The 25,972-nt window shown below is 47.0% G+C and overlaps 1 protein-coding gene across 7 annotated transcripts in view; it reads left to right on the top strand.

Moving 5' to 3' along the window:
- The window catches only part of LOC147010876 (uncharacterized), a 34,667-nt gene extending 10,909 nt beyond the window's left edge, over positions 1-23,758 (top strand). For 3 of the 7 annotated variants that reach the window (XR_015052098.1, XR_015052097.1, XR_015052095.1), the window contains one exon: positions 21,827-23,758. Coding sequence is in view for 1 of the 7 variants with exons in the window: in XM_085858646.1 (XP_085714772.1) it covers positions 1,160-1,284 (125 nt within the window). In the remaining 6 variants the exon portion in view is untranslated. Of the gene's footprint in view, positions 1-1,159; positions 3,334-4,918; positions 5,711-21,826 lie in introns of those variants that run through there. The other 4 variants (XR_015052100.1, XR_015052099.1, XR_015052096.1 and 1 more) reach the window with 3 other exon arrangements.
- Positions 23,759-25,972: the final 2,214 nt, after the last annotated feature.

The following is a 25,972-nucleotide window of genomic DNA, read 5'->3' as shown; positions in this document are numbered from 1 at the left end:
GTTAGCCCAGGAAAGGTCATCGCTGATATTGAGGCCGAGAAGTTCAAGAGACTAAACCCCTTCGAGTGGCTGGAAATAGGTGTGTTCATGTGATGACTCTTCTGGAGTGACAAGATGAAACTGCAAGATTTGCTCGGATTGAAAGGCATGTCCGATTAATGGAACCAGCTTCTAATCAATTCCAGATCAGCAAAGAGTAATGCATCTGCTGTCTGCCTGTTAGTGGTATTTCAATGAAATTGTGTGTGTACCATGACTTTTGGTCGGAGAGTTGTACTTAGGCCTTGCAGTGGTAGTGAAGGAAAGTTTGAGAAAAACACTATTTAAAAAGAAATAAAGGGGCCATGAAAGAGGACACAATGAAAAGGGAAGTTTGTGTGGATGACTCGACCTTATGACACAAGGTGGAGTTACATGCAAAAAGGAAGAAAGGGTTTTGCAAAGCATCAGATAGGTCATTTATGTGGATGAGGAACAAGACTGACTCAAGACACTGGCTTGAGATGCTCCAGCCTCCACTTGAAGTGAAGAGTAAAGGGTTCCATTATCATGTTCCAGTGATGTCAACAAATTGATTGCATGAGTGAAGGAAGTCAGAAAGCCAGCTATGATAGCAGTCTTGTATGCCACAGGTAGCAAGCAGATCACGATGCCAGACTCTATTGAAGCCGCAGCATATCCAGAGTTTAGTGATGAGGCCAGAATCCAAACCGATGGTCAGTGATCAGGCAGCAGTTTAAAATGAGGAAAGATTGACCTCAGCAGCAATGATGGATTCCATGACTGTTTGTAATAAAGAGTAGGCTTGCTGGTCTGCGGCTTGAGAGGATCTGCTTTTGCACCCTACTTGTGTACAGGAGTGATGTTTTCTGATTTCCAGACAGACAGAAGGCAGCCATAGGGGAAGGACAGACCAAACAGCACAGAAACATGAGCAGCAGAACAGGATTTTAGAACGTGAGTAACGATGTCATTTGGAGTTATTGCCGAAGCAATATCGATGGTTGACATAACTTTCTCTCCCTTCTTGGATGAGGACACAAGCCCCATTCGATAGTGGGTATGAAGGGGTAAGAAGGGGACAGAATGGAATAGGTTGGGTCCGTAGTATTTGGAAGCAAACACTGAGTTGTGAGACATTTTGCTTTATCTTGGACAGAGTCTGCGGTGATGTCGTTTGAGGCGAGGGAGGGAATGGAGGGCAAGCCTAAACCAACGACGGAGTTGACACAGTGCCACCACAATTTTGAGGAAGGACATGGGTTGGATCGTTCAGCCATGTGATTGGCATTTTCTGGCTTGCCTGAAGATGAGCATACACTTGCTACGAGTCTCACGGAGTGACACAATCCCACCTCAAAACCGCTGCACCTCAAATATGCAAAGAATGGCACAAATTCCCACCTGAAATGCACCAAAAACCAGTAACAGGTGATCGAGGTACAGTATATTCCGCAATCAACTGTACACCTGGCTCAATGAAAACTTCAACATCCCCGCCAGGGTGTTCAGCTACATTCGATTGATCTCGTCTTTCGTCGTCATTTTTGTTTTGAGACGTTAAATATGTTGCTCAATTCTTCAAGGCCATCCACTTGTTACATCTGCAACAATGGCAGAATATTTGAATCCCTCCTCCTCCCCGTACCGCTGCACAAAAGTTTCTTCGATTTCCCTTAGTTTGCTTCCAAACCCTCTTTCACTTTCCTTTGTCCTCCAGCCTAACCATACCCCTTCCGTCGTCTCTTCTTTCATCACCTTTTTCTCCTTAAATTGTATTTTTCTCAAAACGTCCATCCACGACCAATCAATGTTAGTAATATTTGCAACTATCCTATCAAAAGTCATGGTACACTCTCACCATGCCCTCAACATCACGTACCGCTTCCAGTTCCCCGTGTCATAATCATATATTATTTTCAACATCATTTCAGATCATTTATTGATCATATTGAAAACATAAAGATTTGGCATCCACTGCCAAGTCAATGACACAAAACATTCAATTATACAATTGAACAAACATCAGGAATATCAAAGTATAGCATACCACAATTGAACAAACATCAGGAATATCAAAGTATAGCATACCACAAACATCAGCAAAACTTACACGGTTATACATCACAATGGTAAAGTAAAGAGGGTAGACAGAAGGGAGGAAAAGACAAAAGCATAACATGAACCGAAGGTAATTGGAGGAGAGAGAAAATAAAATAAAAGCCAATGCAGTCTCATTACTAGTTCCATGATGTGAGTTTTCTGTTTTCCACAAAAGCCTTGTCCGTGCGTTTGTTTGTCTGTTCTGGAAATGAGGAACCCCAACTCTGTTGCGATTAAAACCGTTTGCCCAAAGGTCTGTGGGAGTCAGAGCCCTTTATCGACCGACAAAGAAGGCTGCAGAGCTGTGCACTTATCACAGTGTAAAAGAGAGATAATGGAGTATTTGTTAATGAAGCACAACACCACGTGACGTCACAGAGGTTTCTTCTAACACCGAAGTGAAAAGGAAACATAAACTGACATCGACAGTTGGGTGAAATCCTGTGCTGTAAGATGCTCGGTATACTTGTTTTAACAGAAAATTTATTGACTGCACCTTTTTGTGTGGCTTATTCAGATTAATGACAGGTGGGTCATGATCGCTCCCGCTGGGTGATTTCTGTGAATATTTATGGGGTAACTTAAAGACTCTCGTGAAAACAACAACCTCTAACCTACTAGTTCTTTAACGACCTAATTGTTCCCACCTTCTTGTAGGGTCGGCCGATGGGGCAAGTATTTGGCCTAAATCATTCACGAACTGGCTGGCCAGTCCTGATGTTATAACTGGAGGTGGAAGGAATTTATAATTTGTTCAAGGTGCCGGCGATAACGAGCCTCGTTTTCGTGAAAGACACCGTGGGATCGTTCACAGTTTAGGCTTAACGTCCATCCGTAGGGACGGCATACTTTGTGATATTTCATATTTATTTCCATACAAGAAACAATTTCGTATGATGCAATACATAGACATAGCAATCTTCATATAATGGGTAATGTATTGAATAACAAAGCATTATTGCAATGCGAATATATATTCGAATTTCATTCATTGTATGGGAGCAACTACTCAAGCAAAGCTTGAAAATGACAATCCTTAATTTCATACTACCAGGCACATTAAGAGAACACAAGACAGATAGGGAGAGAAAGACAAAGACACTTATGAGTATAAATAAGTGAGGGATTGATAGATAGATGGAGGGAGAGATAGAGAGAAGAGGGATTGTGAGTCAACAAGCCTTTTAAATATGGTGAAAAATGAATTGTTAATATTGTACAACAATGTGGCAAAGGGGATACATGAAAAAGAGAGAAAGAGAACTGAAATCAACAAGTAAGAGGGTTGGGTTGGAAACGCTTAATGGGGGTAATTAAGATCGATCATAGGTCAGGATGAGGGATGACACAGGGAAGCAGTACACGGCACGCTTGAATCCCTGGAGAGAAGAGTGGGAAAGAACGGCCTCTGGAAGGTGGTTCCATAGACGGGACTAAGTGAGAAACAAAGGAGTTCAGGTGTGCAGTCAGCCTGGATTTTGGAAGTATAACCAGGGGAGGGTTACTGGAAGAATAAATGCATCCTGGAGTAGATAGGGGTCGTAGGACAGAGGATAGAGGGAGCAATATTGGGAATGGATGGTCAAAAACAAAAAACAGAGAGACCACTGACCTGCCTGCAATGTGAAAGCAGCAGGCATTGTGCTTTGGACTCATCATAGGAGATTCCAATAATGTTGAGAGTTTTACATTCCACACAATCCAGGAGAGACAGATGTGATGCTGGAGCACCAGCCCAAAGGGAAGAGCATCACTCCATTGAGGTACAGACAAATGGAAGTGGATTCATGTCCATTTGCCTTGGCATTCGAGTGTTTGAAACTTCTCCATATTAATGTGACTGTGGCTTCAAATCCCATATCCGCTGTATTTTTATTAAGTTTTCTCTTAATATCCCTATTATTCATGTAAAAGTCAATTCACATCTCTTCATGTCCTTATCTAATGTGTAACAATTCCTCAAAGAACCACAAGAATATGCATAGAAAGAGAAAGAGGCAGAGTGGGTGCAGCTGTGGTTTCTTACATTCTACTTCTTCATGCACTCTCAAACAGACTTCGGTCACCAAAAAGATCCAAAATCTCAAACTGGATTAAACGTTGTGATATACTGATATTACTGTGTGCGGATTATGAAATTCTGAGCTGGTTTTCTGCCGACGTAAACTTGTTGCTGTGGTTTTGACAGTGGCTTGGCAAGCTCTGCTCTTGTTTTTCCAATTTTCGAGACCAGGGCCCTTGTGCTTGCCAAAGTGCCGCCACGCTAACTCAACATACAGCTGTTTGGTGGATCCATCGTTCGAACCGACCATCTGACGTCTCCACCCTCGTAGCAGCTTGTGTGCACCACTCACCGAGCGGTAGAGAGCAAGGCAGTGTGGAGCAGGCAATCCGTGAAGCTTCTTGCACATTATCAGCTGTCTGCTGTCAGCCATCCAAGTAGTGATTATAGAATTGCCAACTGAGCATTCGGGCCTCCACAACTCAATAACAAAGGGAGATAATGGCATTCTGGTAACACATCACCTAACAGATAAAGAGGGTAAAAGTCCTGTTTTCTTTCCTTGTTATAAACTTGCTGCCAACACAGGCTGTTTGCAAAGATTATGTCAGGGATTCCTGGATTCACAGTTAAACCGAGGCTAATATGAGTCATATGGGACCATCTCTTTTATGGCAAATATCCGGCCATCTGAACCTTCTGTATGTGATTTCACTGGATACTTCAATATATACACATGCCACCAGAGGTACTTGAAAGTTGAAAGAGTTAGTATACTTGCTTGAGGGATTGTGCAATTGTGTTTATGTTCAGAAAATGGCACGGGGCAAGCCGAAAACAGAATGAATACCAAAGTCTAATTCCTTCCGAGACATCACCCACCCATACAATGACTTTACAAAGCCACGCGTTAACCTCCCTGGAGCAGCTGGGAGCAATCCGTCTTGCGGCAGCAAGCGCAGGCCAAAGACCACCGTTCGCCCACTTTGCCTTTGCGGGACATGTCACGAGTGAGCCGCTGTTGCCAGAATGGGCAGCAAAGTTGAACCCTATGGAATGTGCCACTCAAGCTTTGCCGTCCGGCTTCCAGCGTGAATTTCTTCCCCGAGCCATCGGCTTCGGCTACGTGGACTGGCACACGTCCTCTCGCGAAAGCTGTGCTTTATTCATATTACCGCAAGGGTGTACAAATCAAAATGTCCCTTCAAAGCTCATTATCATGTCCTTCGCTTTCCTGTCTTGTGAAATATTCTGAATTTTTAAAATTAACATTGTATTTTTTTTATTACTCAGGTCAAGGCTCATGGAAGAGCAAGACAACAAATTATCAGAAAATATTTAACTTGTACATGAGTAAGATTTAGCTGAGATTGTAATAAATTAAACTGCAGGTCAGGACTAAATATGGTACGTGTATGTATTTGTGGAATAGGGTTAAAGATGTTTAATTAATATCGTTGATATTTCCTGAGTGAATGTTGAGCAAAAGCGTTGTCATTAAATGTTTATGGTCAACCGTTGTGGTCGGCTTGATATGCGTTGGACTCATACACCGGAAAACAGAAGCGACCGACGACCGTTATGATATATACATGACATGGCCAAAAGTATGTGGACACCCCTTCTAATGAGTGGATTCGGCTATTTCAGCTGCACCCATTGCTGACAGGTGTATAAAATCAAGCACACAGCCATGCAATATCCATAGACAAACATTGGCAGTAGACGAGGCCGTACTGAAGAGCTCAGCGACTTTCATCGTGGCACCGTCATCCGTCATAGGATGCCACCTTTCCAACAAGTCAGTTTGTCAAATTTCTGCCCTGCTCGAGCTGTCCCGGTCAACTGTAATTGCTGTTATTGTAAAGTGGAAATGTCTAGGAGCAATAACCAGCTCAGCCGCAAAGTGGTAGGCCACCCAAGCTCACAGGACGGGACTGCCGAGTGCTGAAGTGCGTAGCACGGGAAAATCGTCTGTCGTTCCAAGAGTTGCAACACTCACTATTGAGTTCCAAACTGACTCTGGAAGCAACGTCTGCACAAACACTGTTCATCGAGAGCTTCATGAAATGGGTTTCCATGGCCGAGCAGTCGCACACAAGCCTGAGATCACCATGCACAATTCCATGTGTCAGCTGGAGTGGTGTAAAGCTCACTGCCATTGGACTCTGGAGCAGTGGAAACATGCTCTCTGGAGTGATGAATCACGCTTCACCATCTGGAAGTCCGACAGACAAATCTGGGTTTGGTGGATGCCAAGAGAACGCCACCTGCCCGAATGCATAGTGCCAACTGTAAGGTTTGGTGGAGGAGGAATAATGTCTGGGGCTGTTTTTCATGGTTCGGGCTCGGCCCCTTCGTTCCAGTGAAGGGAAATCTTAACACTATCGCATACAATGACATTCTAGATGCTTCTGTGCTTCCAACTTTATGGCAAAAGTTTTCGGGAAGGCCCTTTCCTGTTTCAGCATGACAGTGCCCCCGTGTACAAAGTGAGGTCCATACAGAAATGGTTTGTCGAGATCAGTGTGGAAGAACTTGACTGGCCGGCACAGAGCCCTGATCTCAACCCCCATAGAACACCTTTGGGATGAATTGGAACGCCGACTGCGAGCCAGACCTAATTGACAAACATCAGTGCCCAACCTCACTAATGCTCTTGTGGCTGAATGGAAGTAAATCCCCGCAGCAATGTTCCAACATCTCGTGGAAAGCCTTCCCAGAAGAGTGGAGGTTGTTATTGCAGCAAAGGGGATACGAACTCCATATTAATGCCCATGATTTTGGAATGAGATGTTGGACGAGCAGGTGTCCACATACATTTGGCCATGTTGTGTATCTTCTATCTATATCTGTACGAGTAAAAGGCAGCGTGTGTGTGTGTGTGTGTGTGTGTGTGTGTGTGTGTGTGTGTGTGTGTGTGTGTGTGTGTGTGTGTCCTCCATAACTCCAAAACTATAAAACCTATCAGTCTGAAACTTTGCATGCATACTAAGAAAACTCCAAGGAAGTGCAAGAGTGAAAATTGGGTGTTTGGGTTAATTAAAACACCACTTTTGAAGATAATTAACGGCATTATTTAATTATATCCTTTTCAGGTGATCCTTGGCCACCTCGCTCTCTGTATTTAAAGGCATTTCTTGGGTAATCTCACTGGTGTCTGAAGCCGCCATATTTTTTGGCCTGCTCAACCATACCCTGACTTGGAACAAGCCACAACGATTTCTTAACGAAAAAGTTTTTTTTTTCACTTTCTTCACTCATATCGAATGCCTCGTGGAAAGTTGCATATTGCTACGAATATAGCTATATCGAATCATATAGCTACGAATCGTTGTATACATCACTTCTGTAAATACTATAGTTTTCAAAATCGGAGCTTGGAGCGATTTCATGCATTATATCATACGATTTTCCACGATCTACTCTCATGGACTAATTAAAGTATATCATCAAAATATTATTTCAGGGAACCGCAGGGGATCAAAGCAAATCTGATTTAAAAAAACGTACGTTCAAAAAAAAAAAAGTTTTAACGTTTGTGCAGATCCCGAACCGATGTACCATGTGACACGTGCACAACCTGCAGGCAAAATGGCGGATTTTCTACAATGTTTATTTCACGGGAGATTGAACTTTGTGATGTCTTCAGGGTTGTTCTGCATTAAGTTGCAACTCTTTTGTGGATAAAGTCATTTTATTTCATTAACTTCTGCATGTGTGATGAAGACGGGGTTTAAAGTTAAACGGATCCTTTATGGCATGCAGCGACAGCCTGGCCAACCATTCCTTTTCAACCATTTAATTGGAGTGCTTGCATGAGTGCTTCGGCCACGAACCGAGCGCTCACTGTCGATAGCGGTACCACGTCACATCATTCAGAGGGAACCGTTTACTCTCTGTTGGCGCTTTTGTCACGCCATGTCATTCAGAGCGAGTGGTTCGCACTCCGTCACCCGAAGCGACTGGTTCGTGCTCCGTCATCCTGAGTGCATGGTTCGTGCTCAATCACCCTGAGTGCATGGTTCATGCTCTGTCACCCTGAGGGAGTGGTTCGTGCTCCGTCACCCTGAGCGAGTGGTTCATGCTCCGTCACTCTGAGCGAGTGGTTCATGCTCGGTCACCCTGAGCGAGTGGTTCATGCTCCGTCACCCTGAGAGAGTAGTTCGTGCTCCATCACCCTGAGAGATTGGTTGGTGCTCCATCACCCTGAGCGAGTGATTTGTGCTCCGTCACGCTGAACGAGTGGTTTGTGCTCCGTCACCCTGAGAGAGTGGTTCATGCTCCATCACCCTGAGTGATTGGTTTGTTCTCCATCACTCTGACCGAGTGGTTCGTGCTCAGTCACCCTGAGTGAGTTGTGAAATAACACCTGCTTTCCAAGCCTTTTGCCGTATCGTGTTTTCTAAATTACTGAGCCAAATTTTTTTCCACCTGTCGTACGCAGCTGTTTATAAAGAATAATGCTTGTGAACATATCCCTGAAACATCATTATAAAGGCAACGTTGTTTTTTGGTGAAAGCTAATCAAGGTTTCTGCGTTGTATACGGTAAATACTGCCGTTGGTAATCACACTGACTCCAACCTGACGATTCCCCAAAAATTGCCGATATCGGCCAAGCACGTGTGTGTGTGTGTGTGTGTGTGTGTGTGTGTGTGTGTGTGTGTGTGTGTGTGTGTGTGTGTGTGTGTGTGTGTGTATTCATAAAGCTTCACATATTCTCTCTGCTAACTCCCCTTCCCCCACCTCTCTCTTTCTTTTTCTCTTTCTCTTTCTCTCTTTCTCTCCTTCTCTCTTTCTCTCTTTCTCTCATTCTCTCTCTTTGTCTGTCTGTCTGTCTGTCTGTCTCTGTCTCTGGACATATCCAGACGGTTGTTATGTTTGGATGGTATTTGTCTCCGGACATGTCCGAGTGGTGTTTGTCTCCAGACGCATCTGGGCAGTGTTTGTCTTTGGACACGTCTAGGCGGTGTTTGTCTCTGGACTAGTCCGAGCGGTGTTTGTCTCTGGACATTTCCGGGCGGTGTTTGTCTCCAGACGAGTCTGGGCGGTGTTTGTCTCCGGACGTGTCTGGGCAGTGTTTGTCTTCGGACAGCTTGTCTCCAGACACATCCGGGCGGTATTTATGTTTAGACAAGAGTTTGTCTCCGGACTTGTCAGGACAGGAGTTTGTCTCCAGATGGGAGTTTGTCTCTGGGCTGTATTTATAGTATGACCGGTAGAAAATGTATTTCAGACATTAATTTGTTTCCATCTTCACTGTTATTCTGTGCAGAATCATTTTGATGAAACAGTATAAATCGTAATTAATGCTCCACCGCACGTCTGCGTTCCCTTTCTCTCGCCTCACACTGTCTTCCCTTCCCCCACCCTTCTTGCTCCGCCTCCCTCCTCTCTGCTTTCCGCTCCACCTCCTCACTCTCCCTGTGCTCTCTTCCCCACCCGTCTATCCCACTCCCCCCCCTCTTTTTCCCCCTCCCTCCTTTAGTATTACCGTCAGCGAAGCGATTGGGCGGTATTTGCTAGTATACGAATAAGTGTGTGTGTGTGTGTGTGTGTGTGTGTGTGTGTGTGTGTGTGTGTGTGTGTGTCAGTGTGTCTCCTCCATAATTCCAAAACAATGAAACCTTGAAACCTGAAACTTTGCTTGTATACTAAAGGAACTCCAGAGAGTGCAAGAGTGAACGTTGGGTATTTTGTTTAATTAAAACACCCCTTTTGAAGATAATTATCAGCCTTATTTAATTATATCCTTTAACAAGTTGGTCAGCCCTCTGTCAGCTTGCAGGGGTGTTGATCCGCCATTTTGTTCGGTCTACTCAAACTTGCCTTGATTTGGAAACACGATCCACTCTTACGGACGAATTAAAGTATATATTAAAATCGAAATATTATGTGTGATTTGAGAATCGGATATGGTGGACTAAATAAGTGTCAAAATCTGGGGTGAAATCTGAAAATTTTAACAAATGAGTGATTTTATAACTAAGTGTATTTATTTAAGGAAAGCATGAAAGCTTAATTTTTCTATACTCTTCAGACAATTATATTTTGTGAAGAAAAGATTAAGGAATGTGCAGAAAGTGGAACTTTATTTAATGTAACACCATGCTCTTTAACCTGCTTTTGCAAGTCATGACGATACAGGCGACAAGGGTCCCTTTTATGTAAATAGAAGATCAGGATTGATTCAGCATTTGGCAGTTTTGGGGCATGCCTTTAAACCCAGCTTGCAGTTACGAGTTGGATTCTGCAATGTTCATTCCACGGACTCTTCCATGATATTCACACCCCTCACATCGATTTACCAACTGATGTACAGTCGGATGCAAGCATTCCTGTGATACGAGTTTAAAACAACATTGTACACTGCTCCATTCCAATTCCATATCCAGGCGATTAGCGAAAACAGTATTTTTAATTAATTAATTAATTGATTAATTGATCAATTACTTAATTATTATCGATTTATTAATTACTTATTTGTTTTATTTCTCATCTGGGTAATATCTCAAGCACCTTTTGAGTTAGAAAGATGATATTTGGACACGATAGTTAACAAGTGATTTGGCTATAAAGAGTATTTTTGATTTATTGATGAATCAAGCGATTAATTACTGGAAGTATCATTTGTCCACTGCTTCCTCCCAATTCCGTCTCCATGTGCTGTACGGCAGCATCGCCGGGCAAATATCGCCCCGGTAGGGGTGTACTGGAGGATTTGTTATTTATTTATTTGCATATGGGCGGTGTACTTTGAATGGACCAGGACCAGTTTCCAGTCTTCAATAATCATATTTGCATAGCCTGATTGCACCCCTGGGGGTTTTGTTCAAAACATCCTTGAAGTTATATAGCTGTGATGTTTGAACTCTAACAGAGATATTATCAACAACATTAAACTACAGTATACTTAGACAAATTCTTACAGAACACAGAAATAAGAAGAAAATTTGAGAACACTGCATATCGTTTTCCACCCTTGTAATTGTGTTATTTGGAAGGGGAGGATCCATACTAGACTGTGGTAAGTGTAGTAAAGTCTGTGTGTTTTGAGTAGGTTAGATTGCCATGTCACAGGGACCTGTCGGAGTGATGCTGAGGAGGCAGCGTATGTAATTTATAGACAGGATAGACAGATTAATTATGTATGCGTAAATACCTCTTGTTTGTGAGCGGGCAAAGTGAGGACTTCCCATCGCAAGTGTGCAAAAATTCCGATTACGATCTCTCGCCAGTGTATACCAGTCATGGTGGCACAGTGGGTTGTGGAGCCCAGAGGAAAATATGTACATTTATTTTTATTGGGGCCGCCCCAGTGGGCAGCACACAAGAGAGTAAGATTCCGCCCAGGAAGAAGAGAATTGAGTCCACCAGAGAGGCTCGTGTGAAAAGGAGAACAGGGACCTCACTTGGAGGGGGAAGCTTCGTGTGAAAGGAGCACAAACAAGTGGTTCACGGAGTTTTGTGAGGAGGCATTGATTATAGATTTGTCTCTGTGGAATCGACCGAGGCTGGGACGACCCAGTGTTTTTGGAGGGCCTGGAGGAAGAAGATGGAGGGCAAACCAGGAATCCTCCGTCTCAAAAGGACAAAGGGGGCCACGATACCTGGTTGAGGAGCTACTCGTCGCTGATGCTCCTCGTGGCTGGGTCACTTGATCATGCTTTGGCTTTCTTCATCTTTGGGGCTACCCATCGCTAGCCCTGCTCGTTAATGGCTCTCGTCTCCCTCCTGGTCTCGAAAGCGGACTGCATCGAGTCCTGCGTCCACCCTGCACATCATAGAGACAAAGGGAAGTCCTGCCTGCTGATTATGGTGTTGTATAAGTGTGATCTGTAGTGCTCGTGGGTTAGGATTTGAGCTTTTATTTCTCACTTTTGTATTGTTGTGGATTCTCGCCACTCTGGCGTGCGGACGGCCGCCTTTATCCCGATTGCGGCCGCACGCGCCCACCGAACGTGGCAATCCAGTCACAGCTTTTCGGATCAATGCCGAAACCCAGCTACAGGTGTTGTTAATCACACCATAGATCAGCCAACTCTTCTGTCCACACGCAACAGGGTTGATCGCCGAATTGTCGATGTACCTAATTATTCGCGCAGACAGAAATGCCGGGGATCTACACCTCAACGGAGCCTGCACGAAAACGAGCCGCTTTAAGCAGCTCGTTCCGTTTGCGATTGCCAAGCGGTTTTATAATCACCAAGCCCCGTCTGACCAGATGTACGTTTTATCGGCTATTAATCAGCCAGCAACTTATTCCGAATGCAATTACGGCAGTTCAATGGATGAAGGGACGCAACGAGCAGGTGAATATTCAAACAAAGGGGGCATTTATTTCAAATGCACATATGCAAGCAAGGCAATGAATGGGGGTAGGGGACAAGACACGAGCAAAAACCTACAGCCGATACTTATTATGTACATGCACTTAGTCAATTCACTACTTAGTAGACAAGGCGCCACAGACTTTCATGCAAAAACCCCAAGAAAGAAAGAAGAGAACTGGGCTCGTCAGCCTTTATAATTGCTCGGAGCTGGGATGACCGCAGGGGCTCCGAGAGACTGTGCAGGTTACCTCGCCACCTTCGTGGTGACTCGATGGGTCCTTTGGTCAGCGACCCTCCGTATGTCTCTATTGTCAACGCGGCAGCTGTTGTAACGGCGGCTTCGTTGGTCCAGGGCCTCGCAGCGCGCCCGACTTTCCACGGCCATCTCCCGACTCTCCGACGAGCTGCCCTCCAACCGCCAACTGACTCTCTCACCAACTCGACTCCCTCACCAACTCGCCAACAATCTCACCAACTCGACTCCCTCACCAACTCGCCAACTTCTCACCAACTCGACTCTCACCAACTCGCCAACCAACTGCCTTCTCGGCGTTCCAACGCGGCCCTGTATCGGGTCCGGGGCGTTCGCCCCTCCCTTTCCGGCGCGCGGGGGAAAATCCCAGGAGTCATCGGGCTTATATCTTTTGTTATTGTAATAACCGTCACTTCTGTTTACGCCGTTCTGAGGGACCCGCCCCAACCGTCACTTCTGTTTATCCGTTCCAGAATATCAGGGCGGGAGTTGGCGAGTTGCTCTTTTTGTTTGTAGAGGAAGGTCGTGCTTCTGGAGAATGTGGCTCCTATGGCGCTGTGGTGGGGATGGCGTGGTTGCTGAGATGCTGTTGTGGTGGTGAAGGTGGCATGGTTGTAGTGGTGTCGTTGAAGAGATGCTGTTTGTTTGAAATAAAACATACAACAGAATAACGGGTAATTCAAAGATGCACAGCCCGCCACACAAATAAATCCCGTTAGACATTGGTGGGGAAATCTAACCTGGAACACACACTTATCGACATAACTGATCTCTGGGGAACCTCAATGGTGTTCTGTGAATTTCCACAACTGTAACACTACCCCCTCCCCTTTTTACAGACTCGTCCCGAGTCATCAAATTTTCGTGTGCCTTCATGTGTAAGTTTTCCCCTAGTACGATTTACCTTTGGATCTCTGAGTGTGACATTTGGTGTATCCGTGTCCCAAAAGTAAATAACCTACGGGCTGTGTAACTATCTAAACAAACTCACTCGTACAGACAACTTAACTAAAATTGCCGGCGCTACGACAAACATGCAGGGGGAGCAAACTCATGTACAATTTTACCTTAACTTAACCTTATACATTTTACACTAAACCATGGCCCAGGACTGATGGACTCTGTGGGAAAAAGGCATGGCAAAGTTAGTCAGTGTATGAGGGTGAGCACTCCGCAGCTGAAGGTCGGATGTCTTCGGGGCCTGTTCAAAAGGCCCCGTTGTCTGTCACAGAACCTTTTCATGTCTTCAGCTGCTGGAGGCAACTCACCCCAACCCGGCATGCCATATGCCCTCCCACAGGCCATTCTTGAAGCAGGGAGCCAGGCTGCCCAAATGCAGTCTCTGGCTCATGAAACAAATGCAGGTATGAACACAGAAGGTGGCTGGCTGCCCAATGCAGTCCCAGGCCTCCCCCTTGAAATGAGTGCAGTTGAGCAGTGAACACAAACGGTGCACGGGCTGCACCAATGCAGTCCCCATGTGTGGCTGCCTGCAGGGCAATCCCTGCAGAACACTGGATGGGCATTGACGCAAGCAACGCAAAAATGAGCGGATGGATGGATGGATGGAAAACACGGTGCACGGGCTGCTCAATGCAGTCCCGTGGTGTAGCTGCCTGCAGGGCAGTCCCTGCAGAATACTAGATGGGCACCGACGCAAGCAAACACAATGGTCGGCGGGGCTGCCTGCTGGGCAGTCCCCGCAACTTGCTCGATGATCCTGGTGCACATGGTAATGGATGGACACAGGGGCAAATGCAAACAAGGGCTAGCAGGCATGGGGTCAAGGCAGAGGCAGGCAGACAAGGCATAGCAAGGCCGGAACAGGCCGCTGTAGCACAAACAGGCCGGCACACGAAGCTGGCCGGCCTCTTGTCTCATTCTGGAGGTTTGTGGAGGGAGTGCGGTGGTGCTGGCCGGTCTGAAGGCGGGCTCGGACCTCCCCTACTGTCTCCCTCACAAACTATCACCTTTGCCTGTCTCTGTCCATACCCACTCCCTTAGTTTGCAAAACCAAATTTAGCCCCATCTTTTTCTTATTCATTTTATTTCCTTCTATAATTCATCTCCCTAACCCCCTTTATTGTCTCTGTCTGGCTAACCTATCATGTCACCAAGCTTACTCCCAACCCCTATGTTCCCTTCCTGGAGGGGAATAAGGGAGAGCTAGCGTCCTGTCTTGAGGCCCAATGAAGCCTCAGAATGGTCTCCTCAGATCTCAGCGATCTAACCCAAAGTGGGTCCAGCGACCTACAACGAGAGCGAAGGGATGGATGGTGCGGAGTGGTACACTTCCCTATCTACCCCAGCATTCATTAACCTTAAACTACCCCGGGGCTTTCAACAACCGCCTCTCACTTGATCTATTAGTTCTACCAACCAAGATTCCCATCGCCTGTGTTGGTGTCCTCACAAATTTGGGCCTTATCCTCCAATTTTCACTCGTTCCCTTACACGGTCTCGTGGTTGGGCCGCGTGGCTCACTTGGCAGGAACTACCCTCTGCCGATTCTCCAACCATGGCACCCCCGGGCCCTGCGACTGTCTCCGAGCCTACCAGCTCCCTAAAACCTGGGGAGTGCCCTCCATGGCTAGTCCCCCTCGATGCTCACGTGGCAGGCAAGCGCCACGGGCCCCTTTCCCTGGGTGCCCGTGCCCATGACACTGCCCACGTGGCTATTGGTGCTACGGGCCCCGCATCATGCGGGCCCACCCGTGCCCACTACGCTATCCCGGCCCCTCTTGGGCCCTTGGCCTACCGCGGCCGACTAGCCTGGTGCCCGGGGTGCCCACTAAGCGATACTCACCATTCGCAGCGACGCTCCCAGCCCGTCAACAGGACTCCTGCACCCCTCCAAACGGGTTTCGAGCCTACATTCGCACCAACAGCAAAACGACCTCCATTTTGTCAATATGGCTAACCCACTAACTAACATTACTCTGATCCCAGGGTCCCTTGGGTGGGAATCACTCCTCCCCCCCAATCACTCATCTCACCATGCATACCGCATTCACTCCATACACACAGGCCCGCTGGCCCTCACTCACTCGTGTTTCCTTTCAATTCTCATCTCTCACATCGCTGAACATGGCCATTCTTCTCACTGAATCCCTCAACTAACTCGTGCTCCCTCGTCATCCCTTAAACTACTGCACATCCTTTTAATCCTACGTAGCTAAGTTACGTCCCCTCTACACATTCAATGTCTGTCCGTGTCTCTGAAAATCCATTTTCTAAATCTAAGCTGAAATTCCCACTAACTAACCATTCCACGGGCCCCATGAGGAACAACTCACGTCCCCATGAGGCCGGTCTAACTAAGCTAACCCTTCCCGCTAGCTAGTGCCTTCCTGTGCCCTAAGCAAGGGGGTCTTCCACCCCTTGCTCAGAATCCTGTTTACCCGAAGTGGCGAGTATTGCTTTTCTTTTTTTCATAGCTGTGCACCAGCGTGGCAACTCACACACCGCGCTCTTTTTCCGTGATGTCATGGCAGCTGTTCGAGCTTCACGCTCCCCGTCCCTTCTCAGACGGTAACATCCGGCATGGATTCCCCTCCTGCCGGATTCCAACCATTCGTGCAGCCACGAAGTCACCCTGCGCATCCCAAGTAAGCCTCGCATTTTGAGGGGTTCCCCACGCGAGCACATGTGCTCTGCTCATCTGTAACCCACGCTGCGGAATCCCCGATGACGTCACTCGCACCCCGAACCCGCACGATTTCTCGTGCAAGCCGGGGCACGCGTAGCGCATCGGGGAAGCCGCTTCGCGCGCTCTGCGAACAGAACGCGTGGCGCAGGCCACATGGAGCTTTACACGATACGCTCGCCTGGAGAACCTGTCCGATCCAAATTCCCATTTCCAGCCGAGCTTCTGTCCGTCCGCGGGATCGGCTTGCATCCACCATGGGCGTTTCCGGACCGGATCTCACTTGCGCAGGCACGCACGTGGTGGCCTCGTGTGAAGCACAGCACGGACCCCGCGCGCGCTGCTGTGCGAATCCGGCACGGTCCTCAAAATATCTACGGCCGCGATACGGCCCTTGTCTCTCGTCTGGCGCCGTCTTCGTCGCAATTTCACGCACACACTCCCACGTGCCATGACACTTGCACACCTTACCATGACAGTCTCACTCGGACATGCGGTTGCGTGTTCTCGCATACCAACCGCCATTTCCCTTTCATACCGCGACCTCACGCACGCGGTTTCTCTCACACACACTGTTTCTCTCACACACGGCCTTTCACCCACGCTATGCACGCGTTTCAACACGCATTTCGCCACACTCATAAGCACACACACCGGGATAATCACATTGGGAATTTGCGCCACCACGAGCGCTCCCGGGGCCTCCATACCCCCCAAGCTCCACGTGTAGCCGTTCACAGCAGTCGCCCGCTCTACCTCGTTCGGCACGACCGGACTCACCTGGTCGTGATCTGCTTCAAGGGAGCGTAGCATCCCCCTCCATTCCTGAAGGAGGCTATACTGCTGCTCGCACCGGGTCATGGGACATCCCCCAAGCTCCTCCTCATTGTCCCTCGCTAACTCCATGTGTGTGTGTCCGTCTTTAGTTTCTTTTAATTCACCCTCTATCTCCCGTGTCTCTGTTATTTATTTTATTATCTCCGTCGTCTCTACGTGTCTCGTACACATCTCAGTCACCCCATTTAATTTTTCCCTCTCTGTTACCGTCACTTTTTCTACTGTTACGAGTCTCGTCCAACTCGTCTCCTGAATTATTGTGTCCTCCCCCGTCTTCATCGTGGGTCGGACAGCTGTTGCACTCCCTCTTGTTGGTTCGATCGTATCGCTACGTGGTGTCGCCATTTTGTGCTCCGTCGTTCGCGTTTCGCTGCGCGCAATCGCCATTATTCCCTTCGTGCCCGCCTGCAGGCTTCGCCCCATGCTCTGCATCTCACCCCGCAGCGTTTTCATATTTTCATCCATGCCGCCCCTCATCACATCCATTTTGCCATTCATCTTGCACGCATTTTCATTTATGTTGTTTTTCATTTCTTTAATTTCGTCTTTTGTGGCCATCTTATCCTTCATCTCTTGCATTATCTGCATCAACATTTCCCCCACTCGGCTGATTTCAGCCGACCCCGACGAAGCCGAATCGCCTCGTTCGGTCGCGGCTTCGCTGGGGACCGAGGAGGGAATTTGTCGGGGGGGGGGGGTGTCAAAAGCCGCCGCCGCCCCCACGCCCCCTTCGGGCTCTGGGTTCGTTTGCAGGGAAAATTCAACCTGCATGGGAGTGTCCTGCATGGTGATTTCATCCTGAGCCATAGATTCTATCCTTTCTAAATCTATTTCTAATCCCTCCTGCCTCGTTCGCCTTGAGCTGCGATTTTGCGTATCGGTAATAAAAAATTTCAATGCTCGGAATTTAATGGAACCAGAGGGTCGCCTCGCACACCCTTGATCCGATTCCGTTAATTTAGTTTGGAGAAGGATGAATTGGAATCCCACGTCCTGACAACAGTGTTGTGGATTCTCGCCACTCCAGCGTGCGGACAGCCGCCTTTATCCCGATTGCGGCCGCGCGCGCCCACTGAACGTGGCAATCCAGTCGTAGCTTTTCGGATCAACGCCGAAACCCAGCTACGGGTGTTGCTAACCACACCATAAATCAGCCAACTCTTCTGTCCACGCACTACAGGGTTGATTGCTGAATTGTCGATGTACCTAATTATTCGCGCAGACAGAAATGCCGGGGATCTACACCTCAACGGAGCCTGCACGAAAACGAGCCGCTTTAAGCAGCTCGTTCCGTTTGCGATTGCCGAGCGTTTTTATATCGCCAAGCCCCGTCGGACCCGATTATCTTATTGGTGTTAAAAACCAGCTAATATTCCGAACGCAATTATGGCAGTTCAATGGAGGAAGGGACGCAACGAGCAGGTGAATATTCAAACAACAAGGAACATTTATTTCCAATGCACATATGCAAGCAAGGCAATGAATGGGGGTATGGGACAAGACACGTGCAAAAAGACCTACAGCCGATGTCTATTCATTATGTACATGCATTTAGTCAGTTCACTACTTAGTAGACAAGGCGCCACAGACTTTCATGCAAAAACCCCACAAAAGAAAGAAGAGCACCGGGCTCGTAAGCCTTTACAATTGCTCAGAGCCGGGATGACCACATGGGCTCCAGGAGACCGTGCAGGTTACCTCGCCACCTCCGTGGTGACTCGATGGGTCCTTTGGTCGGCGACCCTCCGTATGTCTCTATTGTCAACGCGGCAGCTGTTGTAATGGCGGCTTGGTTGATCCAGGGCCTAGCAGCGCGCCCGACTTTCCACGGCCATCTCCCGACTTTCCGACGAGCTGCCCTCCAACCGCCAAACCGACTCTCTCACCAACTCAACTCTCTCACCAACTTGCCAACTGCCTCACCAACTCGACTCTCTCACCAACTCGCCAACCAACTGCCTTCTCGGCGTTCCAACGCGGCCCTTTATCAGGTCCGGGGTGTTCACCCCTCCCTTCCTGGCGCACGCGGGTAAATCCCAGGAGTCATCGGGCTTGTATCTTTTGTTGTTGTAATAACCGTCATACTTGTTTACACCGTTCTGAGGGACCCGCCCCAACCATCACTTCTGTTTACCCGTTCCAGAATATGGGGGCGGGAGTTGTCGAGTTGTTCTTTTTGTTTGTAGAGGAGGGTCGTGTTTCTGGAGAATGTGGCTCCTATGGCGGTGTTTGTGGAGATGACGTGGTGGCGCTGTGGTGGGGATGGCGTGGTTGCTGAGATGCTGTTGTGGTGGTGGAGGTGGCGTGGTTGTAGTGGTGTCGTTGAAGAGATGCCATTTGTTTGAAATAAAAGATAGAACAGAATAACGGCTAACTCAAAGATGCACAGCTCGGCACACGAATAATTCCCTTTATACATCGGTGGGGAAATCTAACCTGGAACACACACTTATCGACATAACTGATCTTTGGGGAACCTGAATGGTGTTCTGTGAATTTCCACAACCGTAACAGTATATAAGTTTGCATTCCCCTCTTTGTGTCTTTTGACTCGCTTGGTTTGTTCTGTTTATGATAGCGTCTTGTCGAGCCTCTTCCCTGTACTTATGCTTTTCAAATAAATCCTTTAAAAAGTAAGAAAACCTGTTTCAGACATCTGCTTTCCATATGTGTGTGCCGTCAATTTTGGCTCGTTTTTGGTGACCTTAGGGGTAAAGTAAAGTAATACTGAACTCGATGCATTTAAAAAGACCATTTTGACCATCTCTCAGGATGAAAGCTCTGAGGAATCCTGTATTAACGGGTACTCGGACGTGACAATATGGTTTGCACTTCTTGGGCATTATATTAGGACCCATAAACGACTATGACTACTACTAGCACTACTACTTTATTTGCCCCAATTATTATTACCTTATTGTGGGGTCAGTAGTAGAAAATGTTGTCCCAAGTCTTTCACAAACGGGCTTGCCAGGACTGATGCTCAACTAAAGATGGCAGTAATTTGTAATTTGTTCATTGTGTCAAAAATAACTTCGTGAAAGACACTGTCGGATATTTAATCTCCATTGACTAATGCTAGCAGACATGACAACTGGCTTCACGTCCATCACAGGGACTGTGGACTTTATTCCAGGCAATCTATGGTTGAACCAAGAACAAATTGTAACAGTCATTTATCCACTGCTAATGGTTTAGTATGGTCCTCCAAACATCAAATCCAAAAATCGGCCAAAATTGCACTTCTGGAAATCCGTCTAATTTGCATAAATTAAAAATGGCGCATGCCGCAAACTTCGGACCCCAATATCTCCCTGACCGTTCACTTTAGACGATATAAATGGATTACAGACAGGAAAGTGATCCCATTGTTGAGAAAACATGTTTAAAATCACTTATGACGTTATTGTAACGTCATAACTATGTGACCACCAAATTCCAACAAAGAAGTTAAATAATTTATAAGCATTTCTCAGGCACTTGAGATGAATGAGGTAACTAACCAGTATGAATGATTTCTGGGTTGATCGAATGGACTGTTATTGAAGTAAAGAACTTCATTTCCCCATTAGACGTTAACTTCAATATCCGTTACACACACACTCTCCTGTGCAGCCTTGTGGCTGTGGGTTGCATTATTGTTTAGGGATGCGGTGATGCCGCTGATGCAGTGCCCCTATTACAAGTACATTGGTGCTCATTTCCTCAACCTCGGAAGGTTGACCTGGTGTTAATTTGGCTGCCGACGGGGCTCAAATTCAGGACCCAAGTATCCCAAGCCAGCCACCCTAATCACTAAGCCAACGCCAGGCTTATCATATCTGTTAATTCATGATCATCGCCCCCCCCCCCCTATCTGGCAACATTTCTTATGGAAACCATCAATCATGTTTGATTGGACAGAAAAAAAGAATCATCACCAGCGTCCAAGCACAAAGGTGACTGAGTGCAACAAATTCCCTTGCATTCTGCGCAAGCTCTAGTGCATTCAAGTTTGTGCTTGCTACAGATGCTTCACTTGGTATCACAGTCCCCTTACACTTGCACTGAATGACATTTAATAGGAATTCTGGTGCTGGTGCTGGTGCCGGATCCATATTTCATCATTATAGTCAATTGTTCACGAGACACCACCCTACACCACTGGATTCAAAGCATCGCCTCTACCCATCCACACCTGAACTTGATAGTGCACTTGGAAAGTGTGACATTTGGCAGTATCTGCTGTTGGAGGCAGTGTTTGCATCTGTACACTGGATATATTTGTGGTCAGCTTCTCTCTGAACTTTTTCATATGAAGAGTCTCCAATGTGTGGTGTCTTGTGCCGCCATAAAGACAGACAAGCGCTCTTTTGCCAACTCGATTTATTTGTTCTGTGGGACCGTTATAAATGATGTGTGCTTATTTTTGGAATAATTAGTTAATTTGCCTTTTTTTTTTCCAAGCGGCTCCTTTTCCAATGCCAAACAAATGAGATGTGGCATTATCCTGGAATGGCCTATGTGTCCCGATTATTTGAAGAACGAATGCTTCAAGCAGCTTTCCAACACTTAGCTCTAAGAGGTTTAAATCACGTTTACTGTATTTTAAAACATTCCAACTGCAACGGTAAAAACTGCTTTTTTCACACACAACCAACGTTCTTCCAGACAAGGAAGAGTGGCAACCCCTTCCAAGGAGGAGCCCCTCCCAGCGGAGATGACTCAACACATGGATGGAGCATAAATATGCATTCTACATTCAACTCGGTCACATCACAGGTGTCACAACCGCACACCACGGAAATGAAGGGGAAAAGGTGGCACAATTCGTCATCTAATGATTCACCGAGACCATCGATGTCCTAAAGTCGGTGTTTATCATTTTATTTTCTTGTCCAGTTTTAGAAACAATCCCTTTGAGTTAGTATTGGTGTGATGACAAAGGAACACCAATAGACCATTTTTCAACTTTCCCCAATTGCATGAGTGATGCTAGTCAATGGACAGTCCTCAGCAATTTGTGTGATCAGCAGATCCACTTTGCCATCCAATTGTATTATTCTTATCCCACTCAAACTGAACTTTTCACGAAGAAAGCGAGTGAATTGTTGTCATGATTGGACAGAAAATGATCTTTTTTTTTTCTTTTTTTTTAACTGCAGAAGCATCTGGCCCACAAATGCTCCTTCCGGACCAATGGCTCTCTTGGTCCTTCTGAGATGTTATGTCTTTGTGGTTTGTCCCGAAACATATCCACAAAATACTATGGTTGGACTTGCATACTTCCATTTCACATGAGCCACGTACATATCACCAATGCTGTCGAATGTAGGACCTTTTTTCATGCCAGTCTGTGAAGCAGTGACCTGCCATCCAAGACATAACATGCTGGTTGTGTCTTCTCTTGTGCTCTCTCCTGGTCGACCATTGAGACGAATGCATCTGCTCGTTATAACTTATGCGCTGTTACAGATTAGTAAATCCTATATGATTGGAAATGTTAAGTTTTGTGTTGAAGACATGATTCTGATAATTTGGGGACAAAAGGCAACTCGAGTTTCAGTGAAGTAATTAAATGAGATGTAAAGTGGGACCAAGGATTCGTGCACAAACATCGGTATGCGTCATGGGCGACAGATTGTCAACAGAGATTTGAAGATGACCAGTGTGGAGGCTGAATGCTTTGATCAACAGGGGCATTACATGGTGTGAATGAAGTGGGTGAAAGTTTGGTTATGAAAACGACACTCAACCAATGGTTAAGCTGTGGTCAATCTTTGGATTCAGACAGTTGCCTTGCTGTGAGATTGACCTTGCGAGTTTGCCATAAAAAGGTGAGGTGAAGAGTGATTATGGAGAAAGAAGGAGAAGCAGATGCGATTTGGTGGTGATCTTGGAGGTGACCCGGAGATCCACCTCTAGCAGCGTACGGAGCTTTGGAATGACGGAGTGCTGGGCACAGTGGGTGACAGGCAGTGATGGTCTCGTGAGCTTTTGCACTGAGCACATGGTGACCACTGACCTGGTGGATGGCTTCACTCTTGCTGGTCGATCGGTTGCACGCACAAAGCACCAACACAGCACGTGCCAAGGTAATCCCTCCCTCCACCTCGTGCCTTCTTGCGGTTCGGCTTGAGACGTGGTGAGATCCATACTGCATGAGCATTCCTGGGGGGCTCGCACGCTCTTCACTCATAGCTGACGGCTAATCTGCAAGGGCCGTTTCTGCACGACCATTCATGTTCAGATTTGTTTCATCTATATGGCAAAACTACACATGGCAAAAGGGTCACAGATCTGCACACTTGTTTGACACAGCAAAAGAGATTTAATTGCACGTTTGGACACTAAGATCTTAACGTTGGTTCACAGCACGAATCCTGATAAAAGGGGGGTGTATTAATACGTGAATGTAAAGTTGCCTTTGTCAAGAGTTGTTGAAATATATGTGTGTAACTTTGATGTGATTAAGCATTGGCCGTGACTTGTACTTTCCTGCATGCAAGTTTATCGTTACTGATGAATTGTAATTGCATTATTACTGATAGATATTAGCGCACGTCAACAGCGGGTTTGAAATAAATTGCATTCTTAAAATTCCTTCTGTTGTATGTCGCTGGTTCACCTGGTTGGTTCTCAATTGATTGAAAAGTTTAAAGTGATCGTTAAATCATCTGCCGTACTATCCTTTGGAACACTCAAGGAACACTCGTTTTGTGGTTGTGAAGGCAGCACGTAACATGCGCTTGTCTGAGGAGGCCATGCTCATCAAGAGAGTTGTTGGGTGATTTGAGAATTCATAATTGAATATCTCATCAGAGTTTGTGATAGTGCCAACCACTTTGATCAGGCACTGAAAGAGAAGTTGTCGTTCAACTAATACCGCCTCTCCATTAATTCGCACCGAAGTCTTTTGTTCCATATTTGAAACCTGGTCTTTCTTCTTGAAGCAGAAGCTGAAAGCATGTTTGCCTTCCATCTTCTCTATGATAGCAATATCGACATGTGCTTCATTGGCATTCACTGTGACCTCCGTGGTGACACCCATGGCGATATTACGGACAGCCATGCTAGCCTGAAAGGGATTCCTCTCCCGAAGAAAATTCAATTCAGCCATTGTGTCTTCTTCATCGTGTGATCTTCGTGACTCGGTCATTTCGATATGTTGATTACTTGAAATGTATTGAGTTCTGGTCAGCTCTTGCATCAGATCAGGTCAGGTATGGGAGCATGTGCCAGAACAGCACGTCGCTGCGTCCACTTTCCGCCGGTACTCCAGGGGCCTCCGTCTGGCCATCCCCAAGGCAGATGCCAGGCCCATCCCCATCTCCTTGAGATGATGGTCAACCTGCTACAACCACAAGGCATGTGGTCGGCCCACTGGCCTCCTCCACTCATGAGACTCCCTCGCTGAGAGAATCTGGTGAGCAGGATCAGCGTCAGGAAAACGAGCCACATGTCCATACAGCCGCAACTGATGCTCACGGACTATGCAGGTAACAAATCTCATCCGAGTCTCTCTCAGCAACCGCTCGTTGGACACAAAATCCGACCAGCGATAGCCAAGGATTCTCCGAAGAGACCTGGTACCAAAGGAATTAAGTCTCCGTCTCAGATCCTTGGTCAGAGTCCAAGTCTCGCATCCATAGAGCAAGACTGGAAGTACCAAGGACCTGAAGAATCGGACTTTCGTCCTCCCGCACAGGTACCGGCAGCGCCACACCCCATGATCCAGTGAATCCATGACTCCCCAGGCCCGACCCAGACGTCTATTGACCTCTGACTCGCAGCCAGCAGAGACATGAATATCACTGCCAAGGAAAGTGAATCTCTCCACGACCTCAACATCCTCACCACAAACAGACACAGACAGGACAGCAGCATCCAAGATGTCACCGAAAGCCTGGATCTTAGTTTTGACCCAAGAAACCCGTAATCCCAACGGCTCCGACTCCTCATTCAGCACCTCGAGAGCCCCCAAGAGGATGTCTAAAGTCTCCGCAAAGATGACTGCATCATCTGCAAAGTCAAGGTCCGAGATCTTGACATTCCCAAATGACGCACCGCAACTTGATCTCTCCGACATCCTCCCTAGAATCCAGTCCATACAAGTGCTGAAAAGTGTGGGGGCAAGTACACATCCCTGACGAACTCCAGTAACAACTGGAAATAAGTCAGAGATGGTACCACCACACTTCACAGCACTCTCAGTACCAGAGTAGAGTTCAGACATCAGATCGATCAGTTTTGGTGGCACCCCACGAAGACCAAGAATCCTCCAGAGGACATCCCGATTCACTGAATCGAACGCTTTACAGAGATCAACATAGACTGCAAGCAGCCCCTGCCGAAACTCTCGTCTGCGCTCGGTGAGGACACGAAGGGCAAGGATACGGTCAATCGTTGACCTCTTTGGTGTAAAGCCTGACTGCTCTGGAAGCTGGTGCTCAAGCAGATGGTGGCGAACCCTATCAAGAATTATCCGAGCAAAGACCTTGCCCGGCACTGAGAGCAGCGTCACCCCTCGGTAGTTGTTGCAGTCTTGGCGATCACCCTTCCCTTTCCAGAGAGGGACAACAAGGCCCCTCTTCCAGTCAGTTGGGATGGTGCCTGTGTTCCAGGCAGAGCACAAAACTGCATGCAACGACACGAGTGCAGCATTTCCACCAGCCTTGAGAAGTTCAGCATGGATGCCACAGATCCCTGGAGCTTTGCCCCGTTTCAACTGGTTCACCGCAGCCCGTGTTTTCACAAGCGAAGGTGGACCACAGTTGATTCGAGGGTCAGCAACAGGGATTGTAACACCCTTGACGT

Source organism: Eptatretus burgeri, chromosome 16 (genome assembly GCF_056783735.1).
Source record: "Eptatretus burgeri isolate ZD-2024b chromosome 16, Ebu_testis_v1, whole genome shotgun sequence".
Lineage (NCBI taxonomy): Eukaryota > Metazoa > Chordata > Myxini > Myxiniformes > Myxinidae > Eptatretus > Eptatretus burgeri.
This window is presented reverse-complemented; position numbering and strand designations above follow the sequence as displayed.